Genomic DNA, 17,672 nt, shown 5'->3' with positions numbered 1-17,672 from the left:
CGTAGTGCTGAGCAAAAAAACCTTTTAATGGAAGACAATATTGCTAGTCTCATTTTTGGGATTTTTAACCGGAGTGTATTAGTGAGATTCAATATTTTTGTTCTGAGTGATCTTTAATTGATTGGTGAGCTGTTACCTTGTTAGCTTTGATGGTTCCTAGTCACATTAGCTGAGCGGTGGGGCTCCAAGGTGTTTGCCATTTATCAGTCTTGAGCCTAGAGACAAGCAACCAGGAGGTTACATCCTGCACCACGTTTAAAGGAAACTCTTTTAAACCTTTCTTTAAAGGTGAAACACTAGACTATGACTACTGTAGATGCTCTTCTACGTTAATATCAGTTCAAGATTAACTTTTTTCTAATAATCTACTCTAGATTTAACGTTTAAATGCATTCACAATTGCCATTGTCCTTTCAAACTTGTTTCATATGACTAATTAAAAATGGAAGCAGGGTTCCGGCATCCATTACATTTTATCCTTTGACCATGTAATAACGGAGACCCCTGTAAAGCTGTACCTGGATGGGATGCTTATTGGCTTACACACCAGCTTAAACCCAAGCCTAACTAAGAAGGCTGTGATGCAGCGACAGCGCATAGAGGATTGTGGTTCATTTAAAAAAAAAGGCAGAATAGAGTGCTCAACTTTCACTCATTCATTCATCATTCAACCCATTCATTCGTTAAACAGATTCTAGAGCTTCCATCTTTCCACTGCATTTCTATAGACCAATGACACGAGGAAGGTCATCATGTAAATGTTTTTAAAAAATATCTAATACTCCCTACAGTAATGCATATGATTGATCCTTAAGCACAGACCATATTGATCATAACATGGATCCCCATAATTCAAACCCCTGAATTTCACTGCCTCGCGTTTGCTATCTGACTCCTTAACTGTTCCAAAGACATCCTCACTTGTCATCACACAGCTCAGCTCATATTAAGCCTGTGGGACTGACGAGTACCGTCGGTGTTGATGCAGATACTGCTGCTGCTGCCTCTTCTGTTCCTGGAGTTCCCCATCCCAACTACTAAAATAAGCCCCTCCCTGGTGTAATTGGTGGAGCTTCTCAGGGTCCTTCGACATGAAAGCATAGGTCTTACGTGGGATGGGCGTCCTTGCCTCCACTCGTGGTGGCTCTTCTTCAGGGACTAGAAAGCTTTCTTGCACTGGCAATGAGTTTGCCTGGCTTTGTTGCCACAGCTGATATTGGTTATGGTGCTGATGATACTTGCCTCTGGAACTTGAGAAAATTCCTCCAACGATCAGTGCTATAGATGAGCCAGCACCAGCAACAAGCTTCCCAATCGAGGTGAAGAGCCCCTCTTCTTCTCGCTTCTCTGATTCATCCTCAGTTGGGATTAGTGGTGGTCTAACTGAAGGTCTCCTTGGCTGCTGATGTGGACTAGGTGTCATGCTTGATTTTGGAGTTATAGGTTCCTGAAAGAAATATTTCATAAGACTGAATGTTGATTGTAGAGCAAGAACAGCAAAAGCATTTGGGGAAATTGGCAACTGAATAGGCTTTCTAGCTTTCCATTTATTACCAGGGTATTATATCATGGTCTTCAGAATTATTTTAATAAAATGAAAGCTTTGAGACATATCAAACATAATAATTGCATACGTTCATGGCACTAAGCTGTTCAAGAAATATCAAAAATTGCAATGATCTAATATACTAGTAAAAGAATTTGAAAGAAATCTATTTTTTAAATAAAACAATCTTGAATTCTTGCAAACTGAGCACCTTTATCCAGTTACTATGGTTAATTACCAGTTTTGAAAACCATTAGAGAAGGCAAGAATAACATGCATAATTTTGTTAAGGGTACTGCCTCAATTACATCCATTTGCAGGAGATATCAGATAATGGGCCAGCGTGAAGCATGCTAGCAGCTAAAGATGAAGTCAATCGGATTGGTATGTCATGGCTTTAGTGACTAACAGCACAACCTTGTGGTTGAAGCTATTTAACTTATCATTCTCACCACATGACATCTGTTATTAGAAACTCACATGTATGGAAGAAACAATCGCTCCCACTCGTCGCTGCAGTAATGCGAGCATGTAGCCAAAGAAACCAGCAGCAAAAAGCACTGCAATTCCTGCAATGGAAACCCAGACTTGTCATTAAGTGATCTTGTGAAAGAAGACTTGTAAGTCTACATATCAAGTTATTATCCTCCTCAGAAAAGAAGAAAAGCAAGTGCAGGGATAAATAATGGCATGTTCTACCTAGAGGGAGAACAGTTTCATACTGGCATGCACAATCATCAAAATGTAGCTGGATCTCCCGGATTGCCTGGTTTCCTCTGTCTACAACCAGAAGAGAGCAGCTACTACCAATGTAGACCACCTCAAAATCGTTAGAAAACTTTGCATCTTCACTTGGCCCGTCTACATGTCCCTCTCTATTCCACTTCCCGCCAGCTATTGTTGTAACCCCTAAAAAAAGATACGGAATCTGAATTTGCACTTTTTTTGGAATTATTCATTTATTTCTTGCTTCAAGTGTTTCTTTTAACTGTTATTTCCACTCATATGATGGAGCCATAAAAAATATGGTCAATTATCACCAAGAGAAGCAATAGTCCAAATAGAGTCTACTAAGCAATTTTCTGTAGAATAATTCTCACAAACAAATACCTTACAGCAATGTCATTTGCCAACTAGGGGAAAAAAAAGAGCAAGAATTGGCCTAGGGCCTGATTGCTATCATTATTATGTTTGTGTCTTTATTTCTCCAAAATTAGTGAACCACCATTCTTGAAGATAGCATTTGTACAAAACTTCTGCTATTCTGTTTACATTTTCACTCTTCTTTTTGATAACAATAAATCACCAAAACCTTTATAGACTTTATAAACAATTTCAAAAAAGAAATCTGTTTCATCATACATGTTGTTCAGTCTCATTCATTTTTATTCTTGGGCTTCTGAAAACAAAATTGGAAAACAAAAGCAATAACAAACAGGCCCTTAAGTGACCAGAACACAAAGTCAAAGGCCGCAATTTCCAGAGAAGAATTGGAATTTAAAAATTAGGGGGTCATCTAGTGACTCAAACGGGATCACCACAGTGATCTAAGATTACTAGTGATCATTGTCTTGGGTTAAATCTAATCCCCGGTGATCTAAGATCATCATGTTTGGTATACTATGTTTTAATGATTTGAATATTCCTTAGTATCCATGATTAACTTGTTTGCTATTCCATGAAAATTCAAGATCACTGACCATATAATACCAAAATTGCCCATGATATATTCCATAAAAATATTTTTATTAGTCATAAAAATATATTATAATAAAATACTAATATTTTTGTTATAATATTAATTATTAATATATTTCAAAAAATATATTTTTTAGTCCTTTAAATTATTAATCCTATAAAAATATATTAATGGTTGTTATAGAATTAATATTTTTATTCATTCTAAAATATATTATTTTTAATACTAATATTTATTTTGTTAAAATATAAATAAAAATAATATATTAAATAATTTTATTATATAAATATAAAGTACAATAATTTATTTCAACTATAATCTAAAATTATTGTTAAATAATAATATGATAATAATATAATTACCACTATATTATAATATAATACATCATAAATATAATATAGTGTATTGATATATAAATTTTTTTCACTGAACCAAGGGATCTTTTTATCCTCAAATTTCAGTCTAAGATCACTGCTATGGTGAGATTTTGGATACCTACCTCAAGGACGGATATCCTATCACTGGATTGGATGATGATTTAAGAAGTGACGGTGATTTGAAATCATGATCATGTAAAATCATGGTATAACCAAATACGGTGATTTCATCACCTCTATTCATATTACTTTTGATCTTGGGATGATCTTCCTATACCAAATGCCCCCTAAAAGTGTGGCTATGCTGATCAAAAAGTTATAGAAATGAAAAATTTAACTTGTTTAGGCATTCTTGTTTTATCTCAACAAATTGAATGGGCCTCTGGCCTCATTTCTTTTTCTCTCAAAAACTTGACTAGATATTCTATATGATTGTTAGGAGTTATAGATACTAGGGCTAATAGGTTCTACAAACAGAACATGATCTCAAAAAAGAAACAAAAGTACAAAAGAAGATTAATAATTAAAATACAACAATATAAATTAGAGCATGTCAAGAATGAAAGAAAAAAATACATGCATGCATGTGTGAATGCACACATACATACATATAGGAGGATTAATGACTAAAACGTAAAAGTAGAAATTAAAGCACGCCAAAAAAGAAGAAAAAGAATGCATTCATAGACAAAGTCTACGACGACAAGGCATTTGATGAAAATTTGTTTAATCCATGTCCACCACTTAGTACCGTAAGGAAAGATGCCTTATGGCTTGTGTGCACGTTCCAGGAACCAAAATATACTTGACTTGTGCGATCCAACTTTTCTCCTAAATGTATTGCATATACGTGTAACAATGTGATATCTTTATAATTCTCTACTCAAGAAATTTAGTATTCAAATTGACCTTATAATACATAAATTATTAATACATGCATGATCCTAAATGACTTCTGTTTTGCCAGTAAAAGAACTGTACGCTTTACATAGCAAAAAATCACTCCAATGACCATGCACCTAGCAGACATAACAAAAGATGGCCATAAAAGCGTAAGATTAAAGCTTGCAAAGCTCAAAATGTATACTCAGTCATGATACCACTAGCAGGAATATCATGCACATAAATAACTGCTCGCAATGTTACAAATTAAGCACTCATAGAAATTAAAATCTTAAATATTCTAATTTTACTCAAGCATGCAATGGAAGAAAACACATTGGAGAAACAAAGAACACTCAAGTAAATAATATACTAAACTATATATTTCCATCAAGGCACATAAATAAATAATCGGCAACTTGGGTACACGTGGCTATGGGGCCACACACTCTGGAACTAACCTCATACCCAGATTCTCTCTTTGTTTCTTCCTACACCTTCTTTCTTAACTTACCTCTTGTACGCACATACATCCATCCTTATATAGCCTTCTCACAACCATTGTTTTTTCACAATATTAACTAGATAAACACTTCATTTTTCTAGATCTCATCAACTCCTTGACTCATACAAATCAACAAGATTCCTCAACTTCTACACACATTGAATAAGTTTGTTGGACTTCTTGACATAATTCATACATTCAATCAATCCAACAAAAGCCTCTTAACTAAAAATACTTCTTGGTGCTTCTTGTCATTGAGCATCTAGTTTGATGTGACTCCTAACATGAACATCTTATAACAGTTAATTCCACTTCAAGCTTTTGATTTGCCTATAACAATCACCTTTCTCCTTGTTTAGTGTTCAATTTTTTTTTTCCTTTTTTGTTGCATTCTTGCAGTTGAAGTGCCAAGGCCGCCACTGTCCACATGTAGGTCTATCCCTTTATCTCGCAACATTTTCTTCTCCAGTGTCCTTGAAAGCCTTCGATGGCGATTTTAATTGCATGCTGCGGCACTTTCTTTGTGGACCTTGTATTTTCAAGACAGTTGTATCATTGTGATCAACTGGTGATCCTTTTCTTGTAGCCCTTGAGATAACCACTTTTAGGTCACCAATGTTTGAGTTGCCACTTTTCGGCACGCGGACTTACCTTGACAATATTTGGTCACCACACTTAGGCCAAGTCTGTACTTCATCTCCCAACATGCTTTTTCATTTTCTCTGTTCTTCCTGTCTTCTATGTCTCTTGGAGGAGCACCCTCCCCCATAACTACTTTGAGGACACTAACCTCCACAAAAGCACATCCCATAACCAAACACCAAAAAATTTTAAAGGTCAAATATCCTATCTAAAAGACATTGTGCTCGTAGAAATTGTGCTCGTATGTACTCTTAATTTTATTCAAGCACCATCTAAGTGACCCTTATATAGCCCTCTCTTGACTTTTGAATTTCATATATTAAATACACAAAGTTACAACTCTCACATACTAAATTTATTGACTCCTTGACTTATACAAAACAATAGGAAGACTCCTTTTACACATAATTAATAAACTCATGGACTCTACACGATTTTTTTTTTTTTTGAAATAATCTAATACTTAGGTATATATTGTAATAATGTCTTGATCCACCTTGATGTGGCTAAGCAACCTGAGAAACAGCAAAAGATGGCTATACTAGTTGTGAATGAAATCTTATCATCATAGAAAGCCTACTTGATCACTACCTCAACAGGGATAGTATCACCCTTCTGATTAAAGTTTGCTGAAAGAATATTTTCTGACAATGCATACTTCCAACCTAAAATTGCTAGCATCACTATAGTGCCAAAAGAAGTTCATGATTGATTCATCTTCTTACTTGCATTGATCACTGTCCTTACTTGTCAACAATGCAATGAATATAAAACCCAAGAACATTGTTAAGAGAAACATTAATTCATTACCCTAAGTGCTTCTTACAATATAAACACAATCAACAGTTGTCTCAAGCTCAACTTTAGAAATCTGACCCTTTTTTTTGTTTTGGGGGGTGGGGGGGTGGTTGTGCAGGTGGGGGGTTGGTGGTGGGGTTGTGCAGTAAGACTTTCATTTTTATAGAAAAGATATCTCAATATTCAGTCCAAATTCCTCCTCCATCACAGCCGCTGCTCTTGTTCCAATTTATCCACATAAATTCTGAGATTACCTCTGCACTGGAGCTATTCTAACATACATATATATTTTTGTCCCCATCACAAACAGTTATTGGCCATCTTATCTTTTGTTGGAGACAGAGAATCACTCCCATGCTTCCTTTAAAGATTAAATGTGATGCAAAATCCAATGAATTATCTCTCTACTGCTGAGTACAAAAGAATAGCAAAAATAATGCTTTGGTGACTCGTCTGTAAAAAGTCATCGTATTATCAGTTATCAATATGCATAGATTTGAACCCAGATCAAAATTTTTCAAACATGTCTGAGGATCTGAATCTGTACCAAAGACCCATTAAATTTAGCAAGAAGGATCCACTCCTAATTCCTAAAGATTTGGATTAGGCATGAGGAAGATTCTGGACTATAAGCCCCCAATGCCAGCCCTAGTTTCACTTGTTGAAACCACATCCATTTTATCGAGTCAGGTCATCTTCCTTCCACATCCCCACAGAACAGGAAACCTCCACTCTCATAATACATTAGATGGCAGATCACTTACATCCTGAAAAATTAAAAATATGTTTCAGAGGTCTTCTTGATTAGCATAAGGTTTAAAGTGTTGCTGTTGGGTTATTTGACCTGGTCAACAGAACAAATAGGTGTGGCATTTTTTTTAAACAGAATCCTAAAAGGACTCTTTCACCGCCTTTCACTGCCACACGTCAGAGTCCTAAAAGGGCTCTTTTTTTGGCCGCCTAGGTTTTCGTGTGGTTTATTTATATGCCACTCATGAGGACAAGAGGTGGTTCACGGGCTCTTTTTTTCTCTCAAGCGGCGTCCAGACTCCTCAGTGGTTTTTCATGATCTCATGGCACGGCACCTTTTATATTTTTTCTTTCTCTATTTTTCAGATATAGATTGAGAGAGAAATTTTTGGGGTGTACGGGGATTTGGAATTTTGTATGCTTCTCCATTGTAATCCTTGATAGTAGAATTGCTCATCTTCGTCCGTGGACGTAGGCACACTGTCGAACCACGTTAAATCCTGGTGTGCTCTTTCCTTTTCTTTTGCATTATTTTTGGATCTATTTTTCATCGATTTGTTCTAACAAACTGGTATCAGAGCTATTCTATTCCCTTGATGGATTAAGATGATGACGAAGTTTGAGATCCATAAATTTGACAGGACCAACAGCTTTGCATTATGGCAAGTCAAGATGCGTGCTGTACTGACGCAGCAGGGATTACAGAAGACACTGTTAGGAAAAGAAAAGATGTCCGATTCATTGACACCAGAGCAGAAGGAGGAGATCGATGAGAAAGCTCTTACGGCAATACAGTTATGTCTATCAGATGAGGTATTGCGTGAGGTTCTAGATGAAAGGACTGCTGCAGGACTATGGCTTAAGTTGGAGTCTCTCTACATGACAATATCCCTTACCAACAAGTTGTATTTAAAGCAACATCTCTTCATGTTGCGCATGACGGAAGGTACCTCTATTAAATCTCATTTAGATGAATTTAGTTCTATTATTATGGATCTCCGCTCGATAGATGTCAAAATTGAGGAGGGGGATGAAGCCCTTTTATTATTATGTTCTTTACCGCCCTCTTACAAGAATTTTCGTGAGACCTTTTTGTTTGGATGAGATACTTTGTGTCTTGATGATGTCAAGTCCACCCTACTTTCAAAAGAAAGGATTGATATGCAGATGAGCACTGAGAAAGGTGGAGTTTCATGAGAAGGTTTGGTTGCTAAAGGGAGGTCTTAAGAAAAGGGTTTTGGCAATAAAGGTACATCCAGGTCAAAGTCAAAGCATAGGAATATGATTTGTGATTATTGTAAGAAGAAGGGTCACATAAAAGCTGATTGTTTCAAGTTAAAAAATAAAAAACAGCAGAAGAAGAATGATGACAAGCGTCAAGGTCAGAAAGGCACTAACACTGAGGCAGAAGCAAGTATTGCTACAGGAGAATTAGATGGTGATGATATTGTCTTCACAGCTACAAATAAGACACATAGACAAGATGAGTGGTTTATGGACTCCGCGTGTTTCTATCATATCTGTACTCATAGAGGGTAGTTCTCGACATACAAGCCTATTCAAGGTGGAGTTGTATTGATAGAAAATCATGCCAGGTGTACAGTTATTGGTATTGGCATTGTTCAGGTGAGGACTTTATCGGAGGTTCGGTATGTTCCAGATATAAGAAAAAATCTGATCTCATTGGGTACTTTTGATGCTAAAGACTTCAGATATTCTTCGGCTGATGGATTGATGAAGGTCACTAATGAAAATCTTGTAGTAATGAAGGTCAAGTTGTCCGACTTGTTGTATGTTCTACAAGGTTCCACGATGACAGGTTCAGCGGCGGTGACTTCTTTCTCCATGTCAGATTCAAATAGCACCAAATTATGGCATATGCGACTGGAGCATATGAGTGAGCATGGTATGACAGAGTTGAACAAGAGAGGTCTACTTGGTGGTTAGAGTTTTGGAAAATTAGACTTCTGTGAGCATTATGTTCTTGGCAAACAAAAAAGAGTCAGTTTTAAGGCCGCAGTTCATCAGACAAAAGGTACTCTGAACTACATTCATTCAGATCTTTGGGGACCCTCTCGTACTCCTACCAACGGTGGTGCTAGATATATGTTGACTTTTATTGATGACTTTTCTCGTAAAGCATGGGTGTTCTTTCTGAAAAGTAAAGATGAGGTATTCAGTTATTTTAAGCAGTGGAAGGCTACGATTGAGAAGCAAACTGAAGAGAAGATTAAGAGATTGAGGACTGACAATGATTTAGAATTCTGTTCGTCAAAATTTGAAGAATTCTGTAACAAGGGATCGTTAGACATAAGACGTTAGGCATACTCCATAGCAGAACGGGGTACTTGAACGGATGAACAGGACTCTTTTGGAGAGAGCTCGATGCATGCTCTCTAATGGTGGCTTGGCGAAGAGCTTTTGGACAGAGGCAATCTTTACGGTAAGTTACCTAGTAAATCAATCCCCACATTCGGTTCTTGATTGTAAAACTCCGAAGGAGGTATGGTCTGATAGCCCTTCTAATTATTCTAATTTGCAAATATTTTGTTGTCCTGCTTATGCTCATGTAAATCAAGGCAAGTTAGAACCTAGGGTTAAAAAGTGCATTTTTATTGATTATGCGTCGGGGGTTAAGGGATATAGACTGTGGTGTCCTAAATCATCTAGATTGCTTATTGGTAGGGATGTCAAATTTGATGAGTCTGTTATGTTATATCTTAACCGTGTTTCTTCTGATAAGACCCCGAGTGCTAGTGAGTAGATGGAGGCAAAGACCGAGTGCTAGTCATCAGACACCTTAATTAGTGAAATCCCACAAGTTGAGAGGCAAAGTATTGCTACAAGTAAAACGAGGAGACAGATCAAACCACCGTAAAGATATGGCTATGAGGATTTGGTTGCTTATGCTGTTTCAACGGCATATAAGATAGAAGAAGATGATGAGCCTTCCATATACAATCAAGCTATTTCTAGTGCCAGTTCTGTAGAGTGGTTAGTGGCGATGAATGAGGAGATGGAGTCTCTTCATAAGAATCGCACATGAGAGTTGGTAAAACTGTCTACAGGCAAGAGAATTGTTGGTTGCAAGTGGATCTTCAAGAAAAAAGACGAAATTCTCGATGTGAAAGATACAAGGTACAAAGCTCGTTTAGTTGCTAAAGGCTACAGTAAGATAGAAGGTATTGATTATAATGATATTTTCTCACCTGTTGTTAAGCAGACTACTATTCGTGTCCTCTTATCATTGGTAGCCATGCATAGTTTGCACCTTGAGCAGCTGGATGTTAAGACAGCCTTCCTACATGGAGAACTTGAGGAGTAAATTTATATGAAACAATTGGAGGGATTCATTATTGAAGGGAAGGAGGATCATGTTTGCCTGTTAAAGAAATCACTTTATAGCTTGAAGCAGTTTCCTCGATAATGGTACAAGCGGTTCAACTCCATGATAGGTCACGGATATTCGAGAAGCAAGCATGACAGTTGTGTGTACTTCAGGCAACCTGGTAACGGATCTTTCATATATTTGTTGCTCTATGTCGATGATATGTTAATTGCTTCCAGTGACATAGTTGAGATAAATAAGTTGAAGACATTACTGAAAGGTGAGTTTGAAATGAAAGATCTAGATGCTGCTAAGAAGATCCTCGGAATGAAAATTAAGAGGGGCAGAAAATCAGGATCATTGCATTTGACACAGGAGAAATACATAGAAAGGATTCTTTGGCATATTGGGATGATAGATGCAAAGTCGGTGAGCACTCCCCTTGCGGCACACTTCAGACTTTTAGCCACATTATCACCACAGTCCGACGATGAACAGGAGTACATGTCACATGTTCCTTATTCTAGTACTATTGGGAGCATTATGTACGCCATGGTTTGCACACGGCCAGACATCTTCTATGCAGTGAGCATGGTTAGCAGATATATGACCAACCTTGGTAAGACTTATTAGTATGCTGTTAAGTGGATTCTGAGATACCTACGAGATACCACTAATACTTGTTTGGAGTTTGGGAGGTGTAAGGATGGTGTGGTTGGATATGTTGATTCGAATTTTCTAGGTGATTTGGATAGGAGGAGATCATTTTTAGATTATGTTTTCTCTATTGGTGGATGTGCAGTTAGTTGGAAAGCTTCATTGCAACCCATTGTAGCCTTGTCTATGATCGAGGTGGAGTATGTCGCTATGACAGAGGATGTGAAGAAAGCTATATGGCTATGAGGCTTATTTGAAGAGCTAACTTCTAATCAGAAGTTGATGGTTGTGTATTCAGACAGTCAAGAGTGCTATTCATTTATCTAAAGACCAAATGGTTCATGAAAAAACAAAGCGCATAGATGTGAAGTTTCACTTCGTTTGAGATGTGATGGGCAAACGCACAGTGACTGTTAAGAAAATTGGCACTGCGGACAATCCAGCTGATAAGATGACAAAGCCTCTTCCAGTTGCTAAGTTCGAGGATTGCTTGGACTTAGTTGGTGTCTACAACGCTCAATGATATCCTTTGGGGTATTTTGGTAAAGATGAGTATTTTCTACTATTTTGTATTTGTGAGCATTTTACTTTGAGGAGTGCATTTGTGTTAACCAAGTCAAAAGGTGGAGATTGGGTTATTTGACCCGATTAACACAACAAATAGGTGTGGCATTTTTTTTAAATAGAATCCTCTTTCACCGCCTTTCGCTGCCACACATCAGAGTCCTAAAAGGGCTCTTTCTTTGGCCGCCTAGGTGTTCGTGTGGTTTATTTTTATGCCACTTCATGACGACAAGAGGTGGTTCACGGGCTCTTTTTTTCTCTCAAGCGGCGTCCAGGCTCCTCAATGGTTTTTTCACGATCTCACGACGCGGCACCTTTTGTATTTTTTCTTTCTCTATTTTTCATATATAGATTGAGAGAGAAATTTTTGGGGTGTATGGAGATTTGGAATTTTGTATGCTTCTCCTCCATTGTAATCCTTGATAGTGGAATTGCTCATCTTTGCCTGTGGACGTAGGCACATTGCCGAACCACGTTAAATCCTGGTGTGCTCTTTCCTTTTCTTTTCTTTTGCATTATTTTTGGATCAATTTTTCGTCGATTTGTTCTAACAGTTGCCAAAACCCAAAACCTAGCAAAATGCAATTCACCAATCAAAACATGGGTTTTAGTTAGTTTCATGTGGCTTTCGTTTGTTTCAGCTAACACATGTCAATTTTGGCATTAGCATGTTTTGCTTGAGGAAAAACTGACTCAGTTCTGAATTGGTCTTGCTTGAAACTAATAAGCTTAAAATAAAACCAAAATTGTTTTCTCATAATTACTAGGATAAGGTAAATCTTGTTTCAACATCCCATTTTCAATCACCTCGTAAAAATCCAAAAGTCTTCCAAAAGGAATGAAGTTTTAACTTAATCTGTATCATTCGTTGAATTCCTTTTTGCCTCATCAGCTTGAGTCTTTTTTCATGTTCTTCCCAAGTCTTGGAGAATGTTGTAGGGTAACTCTTTGATCACATGAGTTTAAACTACATAATCAATAAGGTAGATCTCCCCACACCTGGAGTACTTGGTTTTGACGTACGTCACATCTTACACAGAGCTTCTCCAGCCAATAGCTTGGCACCAATCTATGAAGTGCTGATCTCAAATGAGAATTGTCTACAACACAAATAGATCATATAGTGGTCCATACAATCAACTCGTACATGTGAACAAGAGTTTCTACTTGATGTTAAGGTCAACCAACCATCAACGCTTACAATACTAACAAGGTGGTATAAATGTGGTACTCCTAAAATGAATCCACCCTTCTTCCTCATCTCCATGGAAATAAAATATCTGATATCAAAGTAATGGCTACCTTGTATTCTAATTCTCTCATGTGTGAAATGAAGCAATGGACTCTTCCAGTAAGTAATCTCTACTCTATCTTTTGAGACAATCACCCAAAAATTCAATCATAAATGTATCCGACCTATAACAAGACTATGCCCCTATCATTTCAAGTTCTAAAACATTACAACAACTCTTGTAATTCTAAAGGCAACCCATTTCAGCAAAGTTTCTTTGTTACAACCAATCTTTTCCCATCTCTTGGCATCTCCTGTAGTTCACTCTGCTTTCCCATAGCCAACAAATTCTGCATCCATATATGACTTAATAGAGCCCTCAATAGAGCATAGTTTTCCATGACAAGCAATCAATTAGTTTAGCTTGAGCTGTCACTGCTTCAAACACTTCCTCACTACCAGCATTATGTCCACATCAGGTACAAACATCTCCAGCATTTCCTTTCCCCTTTGTTTTCACACTTCTCAATCCTTCTCATGTTACAAATCTTAAAACTACAGAGCCTAAGATGATGTCTTGAACTTTCAAGAATTTCCAACAATAATACCTTCTCGTAGAAACTGAAATAATTTTCTTCTTTTAGGTTAAGTAACTACAAGATGCATCTTAAGTACCAAGAAAGCATTCAGCTTATTTCTCCACTGGACCTCTGCTCTTTCGGAAGAAGCCACCAGCAACAGCCAACCCATCCTCTCTCTCTCTCTCTCTCTATCTCCCCCCTCCCCCCCACCCTGTTTTTTATTCCTTTTCTCTCCTACTATTTGCTTTCAATTCCTTCTTGTGCCTTCATTATATTAATAAAAATTGGGTGTTGCACACCTCCCTTTTCTCAAAAAGAGTTAGCAAGTGAGAATTCAAAACAAAATCAGGAACATTACAGTGTGTTGATTCTCTCAGTTATGGTGCAAAATATTTCCTTATGGTATTCAAATACAGGACTGGAAAGAAATTAACAAAGTAGCTAAAAAGCTTATTCCGGAATAAAAATTTAAAAAAATGTCTCCCATTTAGAAATTCTTCTCAATGTACAAAACATCAGCATAATTGCCAATAAACATGCATAATATGAAGCAGGTTACGTAAGTTAGAGCCTCAAGGTACCAGATGGTCCTTGTAAATTGCACAACTTCAAAGATACAGGGTGGTTAACCAGGTGCAAATGATAAGCCTCACTCAAGTTATCTAGAAAAAATATTAAAATTAAGAAAGATAAACACTATATTTCAATATACTAGGTGGGTGGCATCATAAATCCAAGCACTGTCATGAAAATAACTGTTCTATAATTAAGGTTCAAGAGAGCCCTTTGATTTACCTTTGTCACTAATTTTCCTGATTGCCTTGTTCATGGTGTCTGCAACATAAATGTTACCCTTGTCATCCACTGTAAATCCCTTTGGATGGTTCATCCTCGCTTCCCGTGGTCTCCCATCAACATGACCAGTGTACCCTTCTGCTGAACCGGCAACAAGCTTAGGTCTGCTGTCTGTTTTCTCCCCAGAGTTCAGAGAGACTAGCATGATCAATATAGACACTTCAAATAGAAAACAAGAAGATTTCAAGTGGTCCAGAGACATTTTGCCGAGAGGAACAAGGCAGACAAGTATGGTAGAACTTGAAACGACCCATTTGAATAAACACACATGAAAATATGTTCTCTTTAGAGAACTAGGATGGGAGAAAACCTGGCCAAAAATTGAGATGAGGGGGGGACCCTAAGACAGGTCATTGGTACTCTCCCTTTAAGACTTTACAAACTACACTAGTTAGCACACTCTTCAAGAAAATATATATTAAAAATAAAATGAAGCAAAATAATCAAACAAAAAGCATTCAAGATGATGATAAAACTTGTCTAAACAAGGTTAAATTTTAATTCCTGGTTGTCTGCATTGTACAAAAGTCACGACATCCTACCCAAATAAACCGTTATCACAGTTTAACAAAATGCTTGAATAGGGTTATAGTTAGACAAAGCCATATGGATTCCCCGCAAGTATAGAGATATTATAATCTTCTGGAAATAAATTCAAAGATCATGAGTCAATAGGTATAACAGAAAGATGAACAAACTGAAATACAAGTTGCATCAGAACCGTGAAGTTGAGCAAGTTCAGATGTTTCAGAACAAACATCTAAAATGAAGTGGGAGCTTGGCATTGAAAAAAGAAGATAAGCACAACTATTCTTAGACAGTGAGAAACAAGGATGTTGACCCCATAAGCACATTTTGGATTTTTATTAAAAGATAAAAATAAAAATTCAAATTATATTCAGACAACATTTATCCAGAAGCAAACCAACAAAAAGCCAAATCTCCGCTCATTCCAATTGGGTTCAATTCAATTACTTAAATAAAAGTACTCAAACAACCATAACACTGATTGATGTAATAATCTGTAGATTTAATAGAAATTCGTCAGTAACCAGTCTAATAGCACAAAACTCAACGGATTGCAGTTCCTTTTAAGGTCCAGGTATATTAAAAAGTTAAAATGACTAAATTTCTGGAAATTATGGAATGTATACCAGCAGAAACCAAAAGCAATAACAATCAAAAAACAAACTGCAAACGTAACAGAAGATAGAAAACGAAGCCCACGCACATCTGGACAATGGCGGAGATATCCTGTAAATGTTGCTGTTCACAGAATCAAGAAGCAGAAGGTCTCCACTCGGAGACACCCCGACGGAGAACGGCTCGATTCCAAGCTTGCCGCCATCGAACACCGTCTCGACACTGTACCCCCTCTCGAATTTCATAGCCGTGCGGCCGGATATCGCTGAAAAGAACCGGAACGATCACAAGAACATCCAAAAACCACAGAAAGAAACCACAAACGTAGAGGAGTCATACCGTTGCCAATCTTGGCTGTGGGTGTCAATGACCACAACCGCCTAAAAAGAGAAGACAATGCACTGGCGAAGAATCCACCGACCAGCTCTAAAGATATTAATAAACCAAAAAAAAAAAAAATCCAAGCTCGAAATCAAGAAAGCCTAATGGAGTTGTAAAGAGAAAAACTAGAAGACGAAGACGAAGCGGTACCCACTTGCCGGCGAAGCGGCCGAAACCGAGGAAAAACCGCTAAATAAGGCCATCAAAAGGAGCAGCGCAAGCCCTTTCTTCTTCTCCATACGGCCAATTACTCCAGAATAAAAAAAGGGTGGGAGAGCGAGAGATAGAGGGAGAGATATATTGACACGGTTCAGAGAGCAAAGGCTTTGATCGATCGCTCAAAAGAGCGCAGGATCGTCGAGAATTGAGGAAGAGAGAAAGAGCCCATCAAATTCCTCTTTTTTTTTTCCCTCGTCTTATGGTCCTGGTTATATGGACAGTTGTAGGGGGAATGTGTAAACGAGGAGTGGAGGGAAGAGGGAATGGAGCAAGGTAGTGAGAGTGAGGAAGGAGCATTGTGTGCTATATATATATATATATATATAAAGCTTTTGACAAGTGGATTAAAGTTTTGTGATTTATGGCTTGCTAAATGCGAATGACCGGACCCAGTACTGTCTCAGATTATTATTATTATTATTTTTTTAAAAGACTTAAAAGTTGAGATTCATCTTCTCCTTCTTTTATTATTATTATTATTATTTTTTTTTTTTTCTGTTTACATGAAGGTCTGGTTTTCTTGTTTTGAGATGAAGGTTTGAAAATATGGAATATTTTTTTATTGAATCATTCCTGGGGCCTTACCATGGCCACTGACAGCTACCTTATTTTGTGGGTTCGAGTATAAATGTATTCCCCGTTCTCCATTTTATTGTCCTCTTTTTTAAAGCGTTTGTGATTCTACTTGTAGTGCGCGGTCCCTTGGGGGCAATTTTGGATTTTTAGCGTTCCGGTTGCTAAAATGCTGAGTGCTATCACATTTGATGATTAGATTGATCGACGATTGTAACCTGAGATTCTTTATCTAATCTGCAACACAATGTAATCGAATGGCTTAGTTTAAACCTTGTTTTGTTTTAATTGTGATGCTCTCAAAATTTAAAGTTATAATAGTAAAGTGATTTGGACCTCTTAAAGGAGACCTCGTTCCGATCAATGTCAAGGGTGGCTGACAGAATGAGCTGCTGGTATATTATTGACTATTTAGATGCAGTTAACAATAAAAAGATATTCTCTATATGAATATTTTTAGCTATGTTCTTAAATATGCATGGTGAAGATTCAAGGATGAGCAGCATCCACTTTCAAGGTGCAAAAAGCTAAATCTCTCCTCTCAGTAGCATCCTCCTTGACCCCCACATGCTTTTATTTATCGCATCTATCCTTCGCTGTCCCAAAGGGCTGGGATGACTACTAGGTGGACAAAATCCGCAATGAACATAAAGTGAAATGAATCCATCTAATAATTGAGAAATAAATTTACTTAGTATGATTTCATCCTGGATCTATAATGGATGTAGTCCACCTGATAATATTTTATTGATGTAGAAGTGAAGTAGTAGTTGTTGGGATAAACCGACTGATCCCGACTTTGGTCACCACGACTCCAACTGCGTATCGACTGAACATGCGGTTCCGATTCTTCATCGACCGACTGAACGAACTGCATCGACTTACTGTCGGCTGACCGACTAATGATTTGACTACTACCGATCGACAGCAAACGACTTAGA

At 37.4% G+C, this 17,672-nt stretch overlaps 1 protein-coding gene across 2 annotated transcripts; it reads right to left on the bottom strand.

Moving 5' to 3' along the window:
- Positions 1-174: 174 nt before the first annotated feature.
- On the bottom strand, positions 175-16,427 carry LOC105060256 (uncharacterized). 2 transcript variants are annotated; one of them, XM_073247583.1, is made up of 7 exons: positions 16,094-16,427; positions 15,898-15,984; positions 15,647-15,823; positions 14,356-14,553; positions 2,246-2,455; positions 2,027-2,115; positions 184-1,447 (listed from the first exon to the last, which is right to left on the bottom strand). In XM_073247583.1, the coding sequence occupies exons 1-7, from the start codon at positions 16,176-16,178 to the stop codon at positions 947-949; spliced, it is 1,347 nt and encodes a 448-aa protein (XP_073103684.1). In that variant the 5' UTR covers positions 16,179-16,427; the 3' UTR covers positions 184-946. The 2 variants fall into 2 exon arrangements, with proteins under 2 accessions (XP_073103690.1, XP_073103684.1); XM_073247589.1 differs by lacking the exon at positions 2,246-2,455 and having other exon boundaries at positions 175-1,447.
- Positions 16,428-17,672: the final 1,245 nt, after the last annotated feature.

This window comes from Elaeis guineensis, chromosome 1 (assembly GCF_000442705.2).
Source record: "Elaeis guineensis isolate ETL-2024a chromosome 1, EG11, whole genome shotgun sequence".
In the NCBI taxonomy this organism is placed as follows: domain Eukaryota; kingdom Viridiplantae; phylum Streptophyta; class Magnoliopsida; order Arecales; family Arecaceae; genus Elaeis; species Elaeis guineensis.
Note: the sequence above shows the minus strand (reverse complement) of the source record. Positions and strands in the feature narration are given on the sequence as shown.